At 37.5% G+C, this 13,090-nt stretch overlaps 1 protein-coding gene across 1 annotated transcript in view; it reads left to right on the plus strand.

Moving 5' to 3' along the window:
- The window catches only part of TTN (titin), a 286,949-nt gene that overhangs the window by 202,822 nt on the left and 71,037 nt on the right, over positions 1-13,090 (plus strand). The window contains exons 243-266 of the mRNA XM_083155111.1: positions 37-336; positions 424-726; positions 835-1,209; positions 1,356-1,658; positions 1,767-2,066; positions 2,155-2,451; positions 2,551-2,835; positions 2,939-3,232; positions 3,363-3,662; positions 3,760-4,068; positions 4,154-4,344; positions 4,557-4,986; positions 6,294-6,602; positions 6,693-6,841; positions 7,450-7,482; positions 9,366-9,495; positions 9,643-9,942; positions 10,096-10,413; positions 10,507-10,803; positions 10,946-11,245; positions 11,345-11,659; positions 11,770-11,918; positions 12,401-12,551; positions 12,742-13,023. Coding sequence (XP_083011237.1) covers positions 37-336; positions 424-726; positions 835-1,209; positions 1,356-1,658; positions 1,767-2,066; positions 2,155-2,451; positions 2,551-2,835; positions 2,939-3,232; positions 3,363-3,662; positions 3,760-4,068; positions 4,154-4,344; positions 4,557-4,986; positions 6,294-6,602; positions 6,693-6,841; positions 7,450-7,482; positions 9,366-9,495; positions 9,643-9,942; positions 10,096-10,413; positions 10,507-10,803; positions 10,946-11,245; positions 11,345-11,659; positions 11,770-11,918; positions 12,401-12,551; positions 12,742-13,023 — 6,420 coding nt within the window. The remainder of the gene's footprint in view (positions 1-36; positions 337-423; positions 727-834; positions 1,210-1,355; positions 1,659-1,766; positions 2,067-2,154; positions 2,452-2,550; positions 2,836-2,938; positions 3,233-3,362; positions 3,663-3,759; positions 4,069-4,153; positions 4,345-4,556; positions 4,987-6,293; positions 6,603-6,692; positions 6,842-7,449; positions 7,483-9,365; positions 9,496-9,642; positions 9,943-10,095; positions 10,414-10,506; positions 10,804-10,945; positions 11,246-11,344; positions 11,660-11,769; positions 11,919-12,400; positions 12,552-12,741; positions 13,024-13,090) is intronic.

Here is a 13,090-nt window from a genome sequence, read left to right on the forward strand (position 1 = left end):
AAACATGTTATAAAGATTATTTTATGTCTTTCAAAGGTCTACCTGGGCAATGCAAGGAAATCAAAGCAAGTGATGTTACCAAGAATACTTGCAAAGTTTCATGGGAGCCCCCAGAAAATGATGGTGGAAGCCCTGTATTACACTATGTCCTTGAGCGCAGAGAAGCTGGTCGAAGAACTTATACACCAGTGATGTCTGGAGAGAACAAGTTGACATGGAACATAAAAGATCTAATACCCAATGGAGAATACTATTTCAGAGTCAAGGCCGTGAATAAGATTGGTGGAGGGGAGTATATTGAACTCCGAAACCCCATCATTGCAGAAGATGCTAAACGTAAGTTATTTCATAGTTATAGATAACTGGAATATGTAGGATTCTTTACCCAGATGCATTGATCATTTGTGATTTATGATTACACAGAACGCCCAGATCCACCTGTTGATCTTGACACTAGCAATCCAACTTCAAAGTCCATAACACTGACTTGGAAACCTCCTCAATATGATGGGGGCAGCAAGATTATGGGATATATCATTGAAAAAATAGCCAAAGGTGGTGAAAAGTGGGAACGATGCAATGAATGTCTTGTACCGGTATTGACCTATACTGTGAAAGGTTTGGAAGAGGAAAAAGAATATCAGTATCGCGTACGTGCAGAAAATGCTGCTGGAATTAGCGAGCCTTCTCGTCTCACTCCAGGGATTAAAGCTGTGGATCCCATGGGTAAGCAAATAAAAATTATATTAACAGAAACAAATACAGAACAAGTTTTACCAAATGTAACTTTCTAACACACCAAATAAAACAATATTATTCTCTATTTTCATCTAGACCCTCCCAAAGTGTTCCTGTCAGGCAGTTTGCAGTCTGGACTCTCTGTCAGACAAGGAGACGAGATTGCATTGGAGGCAAATATAAGTGGATCCCCATACCCAACTATTACTTGGCTTAGAAATGATGAAGTAATTAGACCAGAGGAGATAAAGAAACGAGTGGATAAAATAGTACCTAGAAAGAAGAAAGAAGCTGTTGAGGATGAGCCATTCCATCTTAGTCTGCCAGAACGTTTGACTGTTGACAACAGTAGAAGTGGAGAATCTGGGTTGTATGTCAGAGATTCAATTCGGGTTGATCACGGCACATTTACAATTAAGGTTGAAAATGACCATGGTGTTGCAAAAGCGTCATGTGAAGTAAATGTATTAGGTTAGTAAAAACATAATATTTTGTTGAAATATAATACAAATAATAAAAATGTCTCAAAATATAATGTTCCCATCCCTATAATGGCTAATTGAAGTTACAGTAATCTAATTTCTAATTATCTATCTTTCTTGTATTGTACTTTTCAGATACACCAGGTCCTCCTGTGAACTTCACATTTGATGAAGTGAGGAAGAACTCTGTTATATGCAAATGGGAGCCCCCCTTGGATGATGGTGGTAGTGAGATCTTAAATTATATCTTGGAGAAGAAAGACAACACAAAGGCTGAAATTGGATGGGTTATTGTGACATCTACATTAAGACACCTCAAATATACAGTCACCAAACTTATTGAGGGCAAAGAATATATCTTCCGTGTCACAGCTGAAAACAGATTTGGCCCTGGGCCCCCATGTGTGTCTCAACCGCTTGTTGCCAAAGATCCATTTAGTAAGTTCTGCTTGCCTTGCTAAGGGAGTTAACATATTGCAAATATGAATATTATGGTTTACTAAAAAAAAACAGTGATTACATTAATGAATATATGTGTGTTGACAGCTCCTCCAGATGCACCAGAAAAGCCAGAGGTTGAAGATGTTCAAGCCAACAGCATGGTGGTAACATGGAAGGAACCCAAAGACAATGGAAGTCCTATTTTAGGATACTGGATTGAGAAGCGTGAAATTAACAGCACTCACTGGGCTCGTGTCAACAGAAACCTAATCAATTCATTAGAAGTCAGAGCTGAGGAACTTTTAGAAGGCCTTACATACATTTTTAGGGTGTGTGCAGAAAATGCAGGAGGTGTTGGAAAGTTTAGTGTGCCAACTGATCCAAAGACCGCACAATCTCCAATATGTAAGTTGCAAAACATGTAAAATAAACTGCATTTTTTCTGTCAAAATAAATTCTTGCCCACCTAAATTACTTCTTGTCTCATAATTAGTGCTTCCAGGACCACCAATTCCAAGAGTTGTTGATACAAGTGCATCTACTATCGAGATGCAATGGGATCCTCCTTTGTATAATGGTGGTGGAGAAATTATAGGATACTTTGTTGATAAACAGTTGATGGGCTCCAATGAATGGTCTCGCTGCACAGATAAGCCTATTAAAGTACGTGAATACACTGTAAAAGGCATTCGAGAAGGTGCAGATTACAAAGTTCGTGTAAGTGCTGTCAATTCAGCTGGGGAAGGACCTCCAGGTGTAACTGAACCCATCACTGTCCTTGAACCTCAAGGTATGTTTTTTTATGCAATCAATACACAATGGGAATAAAACAACATGGGGCATATTAATGTTACAATAAATTGTAATTTCATTTTTATTTCACTCTTAGAACCTCCAATTATTGAATTGGACCTTTCTGTAAGAGACGGTATCCAGATTTTGGCTGGCCAGGCTCTAAAGATCCCTGCCACTGTGTTTGGTCGTCCAGCACCTAAAATTGTATGGTCTATAGAAGAAGGAGAACTCAACAAAGAGAAGGCAGAAATAGTTAATGTTGGAAACTCATCTGTGCTTACTATTGCAAATACAGACAGAAAGGACCACGGGAGATATATTATCACTGCCAGCAATGAAAGTGGTACCAAATCTGCTGCAGTAAGAGTTGAGATCTTTGGTAAGAAAATAAGTTAAATTTAAGTACATAACTCTAATAGCATCAGGGTGTTATTTCTAGGAAGTAGAATAAAAAAGATTCTTACAATGTTATCTTTCTTCAGATGTTCCTGGACCAGTTACTGAACTGAAACCAGTTGTGGTTAACAGAAAAATGGCACTGCTTAACTGGTCTGATCCAATTGATGATGGTGGAAGTGACATTACAGGATTTATAATTGAACGAAGGGATGCCAAAATGCACATCTGGAGACAGCCAATAGATACAGAAAGATCTAAGTGTGATATTACAGGTCTTCTTGAGGGGCAAGAATATATGTTCCGTGTAGTTTGCAAGAATAAATATGGCTGTGGTCCACCTGTTGATTTAGGACCAATCCTTGCAGTAGATCCACAAGGTAACATAAAAAAAATATTATAAAATAATTTGTTGTATATTTTGTTTACATCCAATCACACATTAAATTTTTTCTTAAGTCTTTATTACATGATTATTGTCGTGTGACACTATGCTTTTTATCGATCCAGGCCCTCCTGGTTCTCCGGAGAGATTTACATACACTGAAAGAACTAAGTCAACCATCACACTGGACTGGAAACCTCCTCGTAATGATGGTGGAAGTCCCATCACAGGGTACATCATTGAAAAACGACGACATGATGCCACAGAGTTTGAGAGGTGCAACAAGAGACTCTGTCCAGATACATTCTTTTTAGTAGAAAATCTTGCAGAGCTGCACATGTATGAATTCAGGGCCAAGGCTGTTAATGACATTGGTGAAAGTGAACCCTCACTGCCACTTAATGTGGTCATTCAGGATGATGAAGGTACTTTGCATCATATCAGCTGTCAATTAAATCTATTTTAGACTGTGGGTAAAATACTTAGCCAATACCTTAATCTTATATCATTTCCCACATCTAGTTCCTCCTACTGTCACTCTTCGTTTGGCTGTTAGAGGCGACACCATTAAAGTCAAGGCAGGAGAGCCTGTGAACATCCCTGCTGAAGTGACTGGCCTTCCATTGCCAAAGATTGAATGGACCAAAAATGAAGTGGTAATTGACAAATCAACACCAGCCCTGAAAATTGAGAAACAAGAAGTTTCAAGGAGTGAAGCTAAGACAGAAGTAATCATACCCAATGCACAGAGAAGTGATAAGGGTTCATACATAGTTACAGCCTCCAACCGTCTCGGATCAGCCTATCGCTCTGTCAGTGTTGAAGTGTTTGGTAAGTATTGGTTACAGTTTCAATGCAATTTTTTTTCCCACTGTTTCCCAAGGGCACACATTTTCTCACTCATTTATTTATTCAGATCGCCCTGCACCACCAAGAAACCTGACAGTCACTGACATCAAATCTGAATCCTGCTACTTGGTCTGGGATGCACCAGTAGACAATGGTGGAAGTGAGATAATGAACTATATCATTGACAAACGAGATGCAAGCAAGAAGAAATCCGAATGGGAGGAAGTTTCCAACATTGTAGTTGACAGGCGATACGGGGTTGGTTGATAATTTATCTCAATACATATTACTTATAATACTTTTCATTCTTATATATAATAGTTTGTTACTGAAATATAAGTAGCTGATTTGCAAGTATTCTATTAATTCATAGTAAAGTATATTATATTTGTCTTAAATTGTATATGTTTACAATAATTTTGAACAGCAAGCAGAGTTGTTAAAGAAGTGCATTTTGTTCCTTATTTCAGATCTGGAAACTTACAACTGATGGAGAGTATCAATTCCGTGTCAGAGCAGTTAACAAATATGGCATCAGTGATGACTGCCTATCAGACAAAGTAGTAATAAAGGATCCATATGGCCTACCTGGTGCTCCCAAAAAGCCTACAGTTTCTGACTGCACCAGATCTTCCATGTTGGTGTCCTGGGAACCTCCATTGGACAATGGTGGATCTCCAATTACTGGCTATTGGCTTGAGAAGAGAGAAGTTGGTGGTGTATATTGGGGACGTGTGAACAGAGCTCCAGTCACAAAGCCTGCTGTTAAAGGCCTGGAATTCAATGTACTGCGCTTGATTGAAGGTGTAGAATACCAATTCCGTGTTATGGCTGTCAATGCAGCTGGAGTAGGCCCTCCCAGTGAGCCTTCAGATCCTTCTTTGGCTATAGACCCAATCTGTAAGTATAAGTTGTATGAGTACCTTATTTTGGGAAATATATGCATTTCATAGCTGCAAGTGTGCCATTGGGATGACACTAAGGGACTTATTTTGGTTCATTCTTTCTGACAAAATCCTTCTTAGATGGGCAAAACCATGTGCACTGCAGGTGGGGCAGATGTAAGATGTGCAGAGAGAATTAGATTTGGGTGGGGTTTTACTTCAAAGTGAGATCTATATTGCAGTGTAAAAATAAAGCAGTCAGTATTTACCCTGCACAGAAACAAAATTACTCACCCAAATCTAATTCTCTCTGCACATGTCCATCTAAGAAGGATTTTGACAGAAAGAATGAACCAAAATAAGGCCCTAAGAGACTTTCTGAATATAAAAAATCCAACACTTTAATAGTTGAATTCTTATTTATTTCTCCAACATTGGAATAGACAGCATTTCATAATAGTGGTTAACGTTTCAAATTGTTTAAATAAATGATGGACCTCATATATATATCAATAACAAGCAGACACTGCAGCATCACACAGCAGATTCTATTTAAATTTCTATAATGGCGACTACAGGTCATTTACTCGTACTTGTGAAACAACATTTTAAAGTTTCCTACTTAATGAAGTGGGTGCCGATCCATGAAATGTGCAATTTATTAATGGTATTGTAATCTGTAGCCTCTTTTATGAAACACTGTCTTCTCCTATATCAGAGACATAAATGAGAAATCAACTTTTATAAAGCTGGATCATTTATATCCAGTTGTACAGGCCCACCTGTGTTTATCTTTCTACTAACTATACCGCAGCGATTCAGAATTGTATTTATATCTTAAGCAGTCAGCACACTTGACCATTTACCTCTTTTTAGAAGTGGTTTTTAAACCTCTAATATCACTTTGAGAAAAACACATTTTCAGCTAATGCATATCTCTTAATTGTAAAAGAAATAACCACATAATCAAATTTATTTTTAAAATTATATAATTGAACTTAAAGACCTAAAGAAGTTAGGAATAATCTTAAAACTAAAAATACAGGAGCCTGTGTAGGCCACACAGACTATTTATTAAGCATGGTTCAAGGACCAAAATTGGTCCTGGGGAACCGGTGGCTCTCTGGCTATGTGAAACGGCAACTACAAAACACTGGCAGGGCATGCTGGGATGTGTAGTTTGACCACCGGAAAGCCATAGATTGGCCAGGCCTTACCTAAATTGTATGAATACATCACAAGAGGACTCTAATTCAGTGTAAGGAATTGTTGCATTTATATTGATACATGTAAAAATATATATATATTTTTATATTTTAAAAGATGTCCCAGGTGCACCATCTTGCCCAGACGTAAAAGACAAAACCAAGTCAAGTGTGTCTCTTGCCTGGAAGAAACCAGAAAAAGATGGTGGCAGTCCAATTAAGGGATACCTTGTTGAAATGCAAGAAGAAGGCAGTTCAGAATGGAAAAAGGTCAATGAACCTGACAAGCTGTTCCCTACTTGTGACTGTGTAGTTCCAAACCTGCAAGAATTCAAGAAGTATAGGTTCAGAGTTAAGGCAGTTAATGGTGCTGGTGAATCTGAACCAAGTCTTGCTACTGGAGAAATCCCAGTGAAGGAAATACAAGGTACGAAATAAACATATTATCTAGTCAAAGAATATTTTTCAAATTCTTCAAGTTTAAACCTAACATTTTGTGGAATTTATTCTCTTGCAGAGGAGCCCGATATTTCTATTGACTTGAAATCACAAGACCTTTTGAACTGTCGTGCTGGTTCTACAATCAGAATTGCAGCTGTCATTAGCGGCCGTCCTGTACCTAAAGCATCCTGGGAGTTTGAAGGTGTAGCAAAGAAAGAGATAAAGGTAAGATAAAGGACAAATGGGCCATAGATGCATAAAAATGTCTGTGCATTGAAGAATCCACACTCATATGAAAGTACCTAGCTCATTAAGTCTTGATCCACAAGAAATCCCTCTTAATTAGCTCTTGCAAATTAGCTTCTCTGAAGGTGCGTACACACGGGGGGGAGATATATTGCTAGCAATATATTGCTTGCAATATATTACTGAGCAATATATATTGCTCAGTGTCTCCTTTTTATCAGCGACCAGAGATGGTCGCTGATGAAAAGGAACCTCTGCTGGGGGAGCCGCAGAGGTAATTAGCTGGTCGCAGAAGCAAGCTCCTGTGACCAGCGATTACAATGGGGCAGAAAATGGGAGCGCGCACCTGGCAATTTATCGCCGGGGCACACTTCCATCACTGGCAATATGGTCACCTGCGACCATATTCCCAGCGATTAAAGCCCCTATCGCCCCCGTGTGTACACAGCATAAGTTACAGTATATCAAGATAACACAAATGTATATGCATTTATGTAACTATAACTGCATATGTATTTGTATTATATATACTGTATACATATTATATAAACATTGCGTCTTCAACCATTTTTTCTTCTCTTCTGTAGGATCAAGTCCACAATATTCCTGTGGATTCACAGGTATGTTGTAATAAATATTTTTTTTATATAAAATGCCTCAGAAGTATTGTAAATTTTATCTTCTAAGACACCTATAATAGACAAAAAAAATGAATAATTGCAATACATATTATACCATATTCACAGTGTTATGTTATGTATTCATGTTACATCTAATTATTCTCAGATTTCTCCTAATTGCTCAATTAATATAAAAAAGTAAATTAACCACGGCTTCAACAACATAATCTTTTTGGAATGTTTTTGGAACAATTTGCTTTGTATGGGAAAAATAAGCAATACTACAATTGGGGTTTTTTGTAAGATTTTGTACATTATTATAATCTAATTACTGTAATTTACCTAATATTGTAATCCGCTATGTCCCCATATATAACAATACCACATTTGCATAGTTTATTTAAATAACTATACAATTTTAAAGTGGTGATACAGATATTTTTGTATTATTATTATTATTATCACTATGCAGAGATGTTTTAGGTTTAGATTTGTTTAGGTGATGTTCCCATTTCTAGCACTAACATATTCAATGTTACCTAGATATAATAAAGGAATTTTGGTAGATCAAGTTTATAAAAATTCAATAGTGTGAGTAGCCAGGAGAACCCTTATATTGGAACTGATTTATGTTTTTAAGTTAAAAAAAAGCCAGTAACTATGGGTCTGAAACAAACCATGATGCCTATACAATATACGGCTAATGCTGCTCATCACCTTTTTGAGAGGAATTCAAGTGTTTTGCGTGCCGTCGTCCACTAGATGGCTCCCAACAGAGCACCAGGTGTTGTTCCATTCGTCTGTGCGCAGCCGTCAGCACTGACATTACAGTTATGTTGTTCCATCATTTTGATGGTCTGCTAACTAGTGCATTTATATTTTTTTAGTGCAGTGCAAATACTGGCTGCTTTTGCATGTAGCCCACAAATGCTTTATTTATACCACAATTTAGATTTCAGTTTGAATACATCCCACCCTAAATCTTTCTGACAGTTACATCTGCCCCACCTGCAGCACAACATGACTTTGCCCAGTTGCTTGCATTTTTGCTTTACTTACAAACATAAATCAGGCCCTGTGTACTTTGCACTGGGACTAAGGGGGTCATTCTAATTGACTTGATAAGCTGCGAATCTTGCAGCTTACTGAGTTCCTGTGACACCGCCCTGGCGAATACCCACCCCCATCAGCCTGCCCATGTACACATGGGAACGTCCAGTATTTTCATGGGGTAAAGGTGGTGCTGGGACATGGGAACGGCCAGCATTTGGGGGTGACCATGAAATGCTGGCCGTTCCCATGTCCCAGGGCCACCACCACACCATCCGTCCCCATCCCTCCTTCCCCGCTGCAAAAAGCCCAGTGACAGTGTAAATCATATGCACATGCGCAAACCCCGACCATTGGGGTAGGGACCAAATTTGGTTCGCTACGTTTGAACCAGAATTGACCCCTAAGTTTTCATGGTAGTTCTTGCCACATCAAATTATTTCCTGTTCAGAGGAGGAAACAGTATGAAGATTCTAATAATGTCCACACTTTCAAAAGAGTCTAAAACAATTTTTCGGCCTGCTGTATTCAAACAGAAGTGTAGTATTAACTAGCCATATCTATGCCATCATCAGGGGATCAGAAAAGGTTTTTTTTCCAACAATTTATCATTTTATTGGTACATTAACATTTTATAGTTTTATTGGTGTATCAAATACGGAAAGGAAGCAAAATTATAATGAACAATTTACCTTGTAGAAATAGCAATAATAGCATAAACATAATGAACATATAAATATAGTAAGAGGCAACAATTAAAGACTATCAGAATAGTTTCCATAGAATTTAACGGAGCTTTTGGGAGTCTAACAACATGTTCTGAATATATTCAGGTTGAAGCAACGGATACTACTTCAGTTGTCATTATTCCTGCATGTAACCGAGAACACTCTGGAAAATACAGTATCACAGCCAAGAACAAAGCTGGACAGAAAACGGTCAATGTTAGAGTCAATGTCCTGGGTAAGACTACAACATTTTTATTCACTTTATAAATGTGTGAGCAGAAAATGATCAACGTGCACAAACAAATGTTAGTGTGTTTCAATGACATGATGTCATAGAGCAGAGTATATGAATAGTGTGTATAATATAATATTTACCTTACAGATGCTCCTGGGCCACCAAAGGATCTCAAAGTTAGCGATGTAACAAGGTCCACTGCTAAACTTTCATGGAAAGCACCAGATAATGATGGTGGAGATAGAATTAGAAACTACATTATTGAAAAGAAGACAGTTGAAGGAAAATCATGGGGCAAGGTCACGGCTGACTGTGCAGGAACATCATACACAGTTCCTGACCTCATTGATGGACAGGAATACTTCTTCAGAGTGACAGCTGAAAACAGATTTGGCACTGGGCCTCCTATTTCAACCATCCAAAGGACAAGAGCAAGAGATCCAATCCGTAAGTGTCATGAAGTATTGTTTAAAATATGTAAAACTTCGATACAGTACCTATAATTTGAATATATTTCAACCCTTAATTACCTACATTGATACAATACTATATGTTACTTAATCTACATAATAATGGCATTTTTGCCTGTTTGCTTCAAAGATCCACCTGAACCACCAACCAGACTTAAAGTTGGTCTTGTGACAAAGAATTCAGTGGCATTAACATGGAGACCGCCAAAGAATGATGGCGGAGCACCTGTGACTCATTATATCATTGAGCGCTTATTTTGGGATCCTTCTGGAGAGGGCAAAGAAACATGGAAGCAGTGTAACAAGCGAGATGTGGAGGAAACCAAATTCACAGTTGAAGACCTTAAAGAAGGTGCAGAATATGAGTTCCGTGTCAGAGCTGTAAATGAAGCTGGACAAAGCAAGCCATCTACAACTGTAGGCCCAGTGGTTGTGAAAGACCAGACTTGTAAGTACTAAGTGCAACAGGAAACATATTGTGCACTTTATTATCAATAAATATATCCACCTATCTTGCTAAATGTTTGACATTTTTAAACAGGTCCACCATCAATTGAACTTAAAGAATTTTTGGAAGCTGAAGAGGGAACAGATATCAGCATAGTAGCAAAGATAAAGGGTTGCCCTTTCCCTACTTTGAAATGGTTTAAAGCACCCGCAAACAAACCTGATGACAAAATACCAATGCAGTACGATCAACATGTTAACAAAGTTGTTGGTGAAGATGACTGCACTTTATTGATTCACCAGTCTCGCAGAAATGATACTGCTTTGTACACTCTGACAGCAGAAAACAACTTGGGAGCTGATGCAAAGGAAATGCGCTTGAATGTCCTTGGTAATCATATATTTTAATTTTTGTTATAGTTATTTTATCATTATTTTTGTACTAAAATATATATGTAATCTATTTTTCTCAATAATTTCTTGTTTAATTTTCTACTTTTAAATATATTTCATTTTTACTTTTTTTTTTATAGGACGTCCTGGTCCACCAGAGGGACCAATTAAATTTGAATCAATTACTGCAGAGAACATGACTTTGGCTTGGCTTCCTCCCAAAGATGATGGAGGTTCCAAGATTACAAATTATGTTATTGAGAAGAGAGAAGCAAACAGGAAAATATGGAGTTCGGTAACAAAAGAAGCTAAGGAATGCCTTTACACAATACCAAAACTGATTGAAGGTCATGAATATGTATTCCGCATTATGGCCCAGAATAAGTATGGTGTTGGTCTCCCTCTTGACAGCGAGCCTGAAACTGCAAGAAATTTGTACTGTAAGTTTGGTGCAGTCCATGTTATTTGAATTAAAAAAATAATAACCTGTGGTATATGATAACATGGTGATCTGTTTTATTTTTTTTGTTGCTCTACAGCTGTTCCTGGACAATGTGAAAAACCATCAATCAGTAGTGTTACACGGGATTCTATGACCGTTAATTGGGAAGAACCTGAGATTGATGGTGGCTCGCCAGTGACAGGTTACTGGCTGGAAGTTAAAGAGACCACTGGAAAGAGATGGAAGAGAATAAACCGTGATCCCATCAAAATTATGACACTAGGAGTTTCTTACCAGGTTACAGGGCTCATTGAAGGAACTGATTATCAGTATCGTGTCCTGGCTATTAATGCAGCAGGAGTTGGTCCTCCAAGTCAACCATCTGACCCAAAAACTGCCAGAGACCCAATATGTAAGTTCACTAAACTAGCACAGAAATATTTAATTATGACAATATACATTTTCTATAAACATCTTTAATATGGTAATGATATATATATATATTTTTTTTATCTTAATTAGCTCCACCTGGACCACCAATTCCAAAGGTGACAGATTGGACTAAGTCTAGTGCTGATCTAGAATGGCTTCCACCATCTAAAGATGGAGGGTCTCCAATTACAGGATATTTTGTGGAATTCAAAGAAGAAGGAAAAGAGGAGTGGGCCAAGGTTTGTGGAACACATAATTAAAAACAAGGCTCCTAAAAATAAAGTTTTCATATATAGGTATATAGATATAGCTGAGCAAATAAGTTGGAAAGGGCTTCATAAAGTGTTCCATGCTACTACTTAATTTTCATTAAACTGAAGTAGAAATAAGTGATTCAATTTTGTTGAAACCTGCTTGGCATAGGTTATCCTGCAACGTTCGGATCTTAAATCTAGACCTGAATCGTGCATGTTGTTATATTAATGTTATTGAAGTTAGTAATACTGTAAATTACATAATTTTATCTGTTCCTATACATTTTTAAAGAAATCAAAATCTAAAACCAATGTGCTTGAGATAACCAATAAACCAATTAAATGCTGACGTTTTCAAAACAAAAATAAAAACACATCAGTCTGTGTATTTGTCTCCAATTTTTAGTCAATTGAAGAGTCTGTATTTACAGCCACATCTTCATTTTCAAACTTCTTTTTCTTTGAAGGCCAAAGATAAAGAGATCAGAGGTACCAAGTTTGTCGTTCCTGGACTCAAAGAAGGAAGCTTATACCGTTTTAGAGTAAGAGCTGTGAATGCTGCTGGTGTTGGAGAACCTGGTGATGTCACTGATGTTATTGAAGCCAAGGACCGTATAGGTACTTTAATCCTAACATTTGGTTTTATGGAACAAGGATTAATAAATATATTTTATTTTGGAAACATAGTAAAAATCACAATTGTGTAATTAATGTGCAGTATTGCATTAGAGAAATAACAAATATATGTATTTGTATGACCTATTACAATGCTTACAGAGAGTAAACAATATTTCTTTAATTTGTGCAGTATTACCTGACATTCAGCTTGATGCCAGTGTCAAAGAGAGAATTGTTGTCCATGCCGGTGGAGTTATTCGAATTATAGCCTACGTCTCTGGAAAACCAGCCCCAGAAATTTCTTGGAGTAGAGAGGAAAAACCTTTGCCTCCAGAAGCTACCATTGAAACAACAGCTATTAGTTCATCTTTGGTTATTAAGAAATGCCAGAGGAACCATCAAGGCATGTACACTCTGATTGCCAAGAATGCAGGAGGTGAAAGGAAGAGAACTATCATCGTTGACGTATTGGGTGAGAAGAATAATCATGTTCATATTACACATATAAAAAGAAATACAGTTTCCAGTAAACACAGTAC

Source organism: Crinia signifera, chromosome 7 (genome assembly GCF_055691185.1).
Source record: "Crinia signifera chromosome 7, ASM5569118v1, whole genome shotgun sequence".
NCBI lineage: Eukaryota > Metazoa > Chordata > Amphibia > Anura > Myobatrachidae > Crinia > Crinia signifera.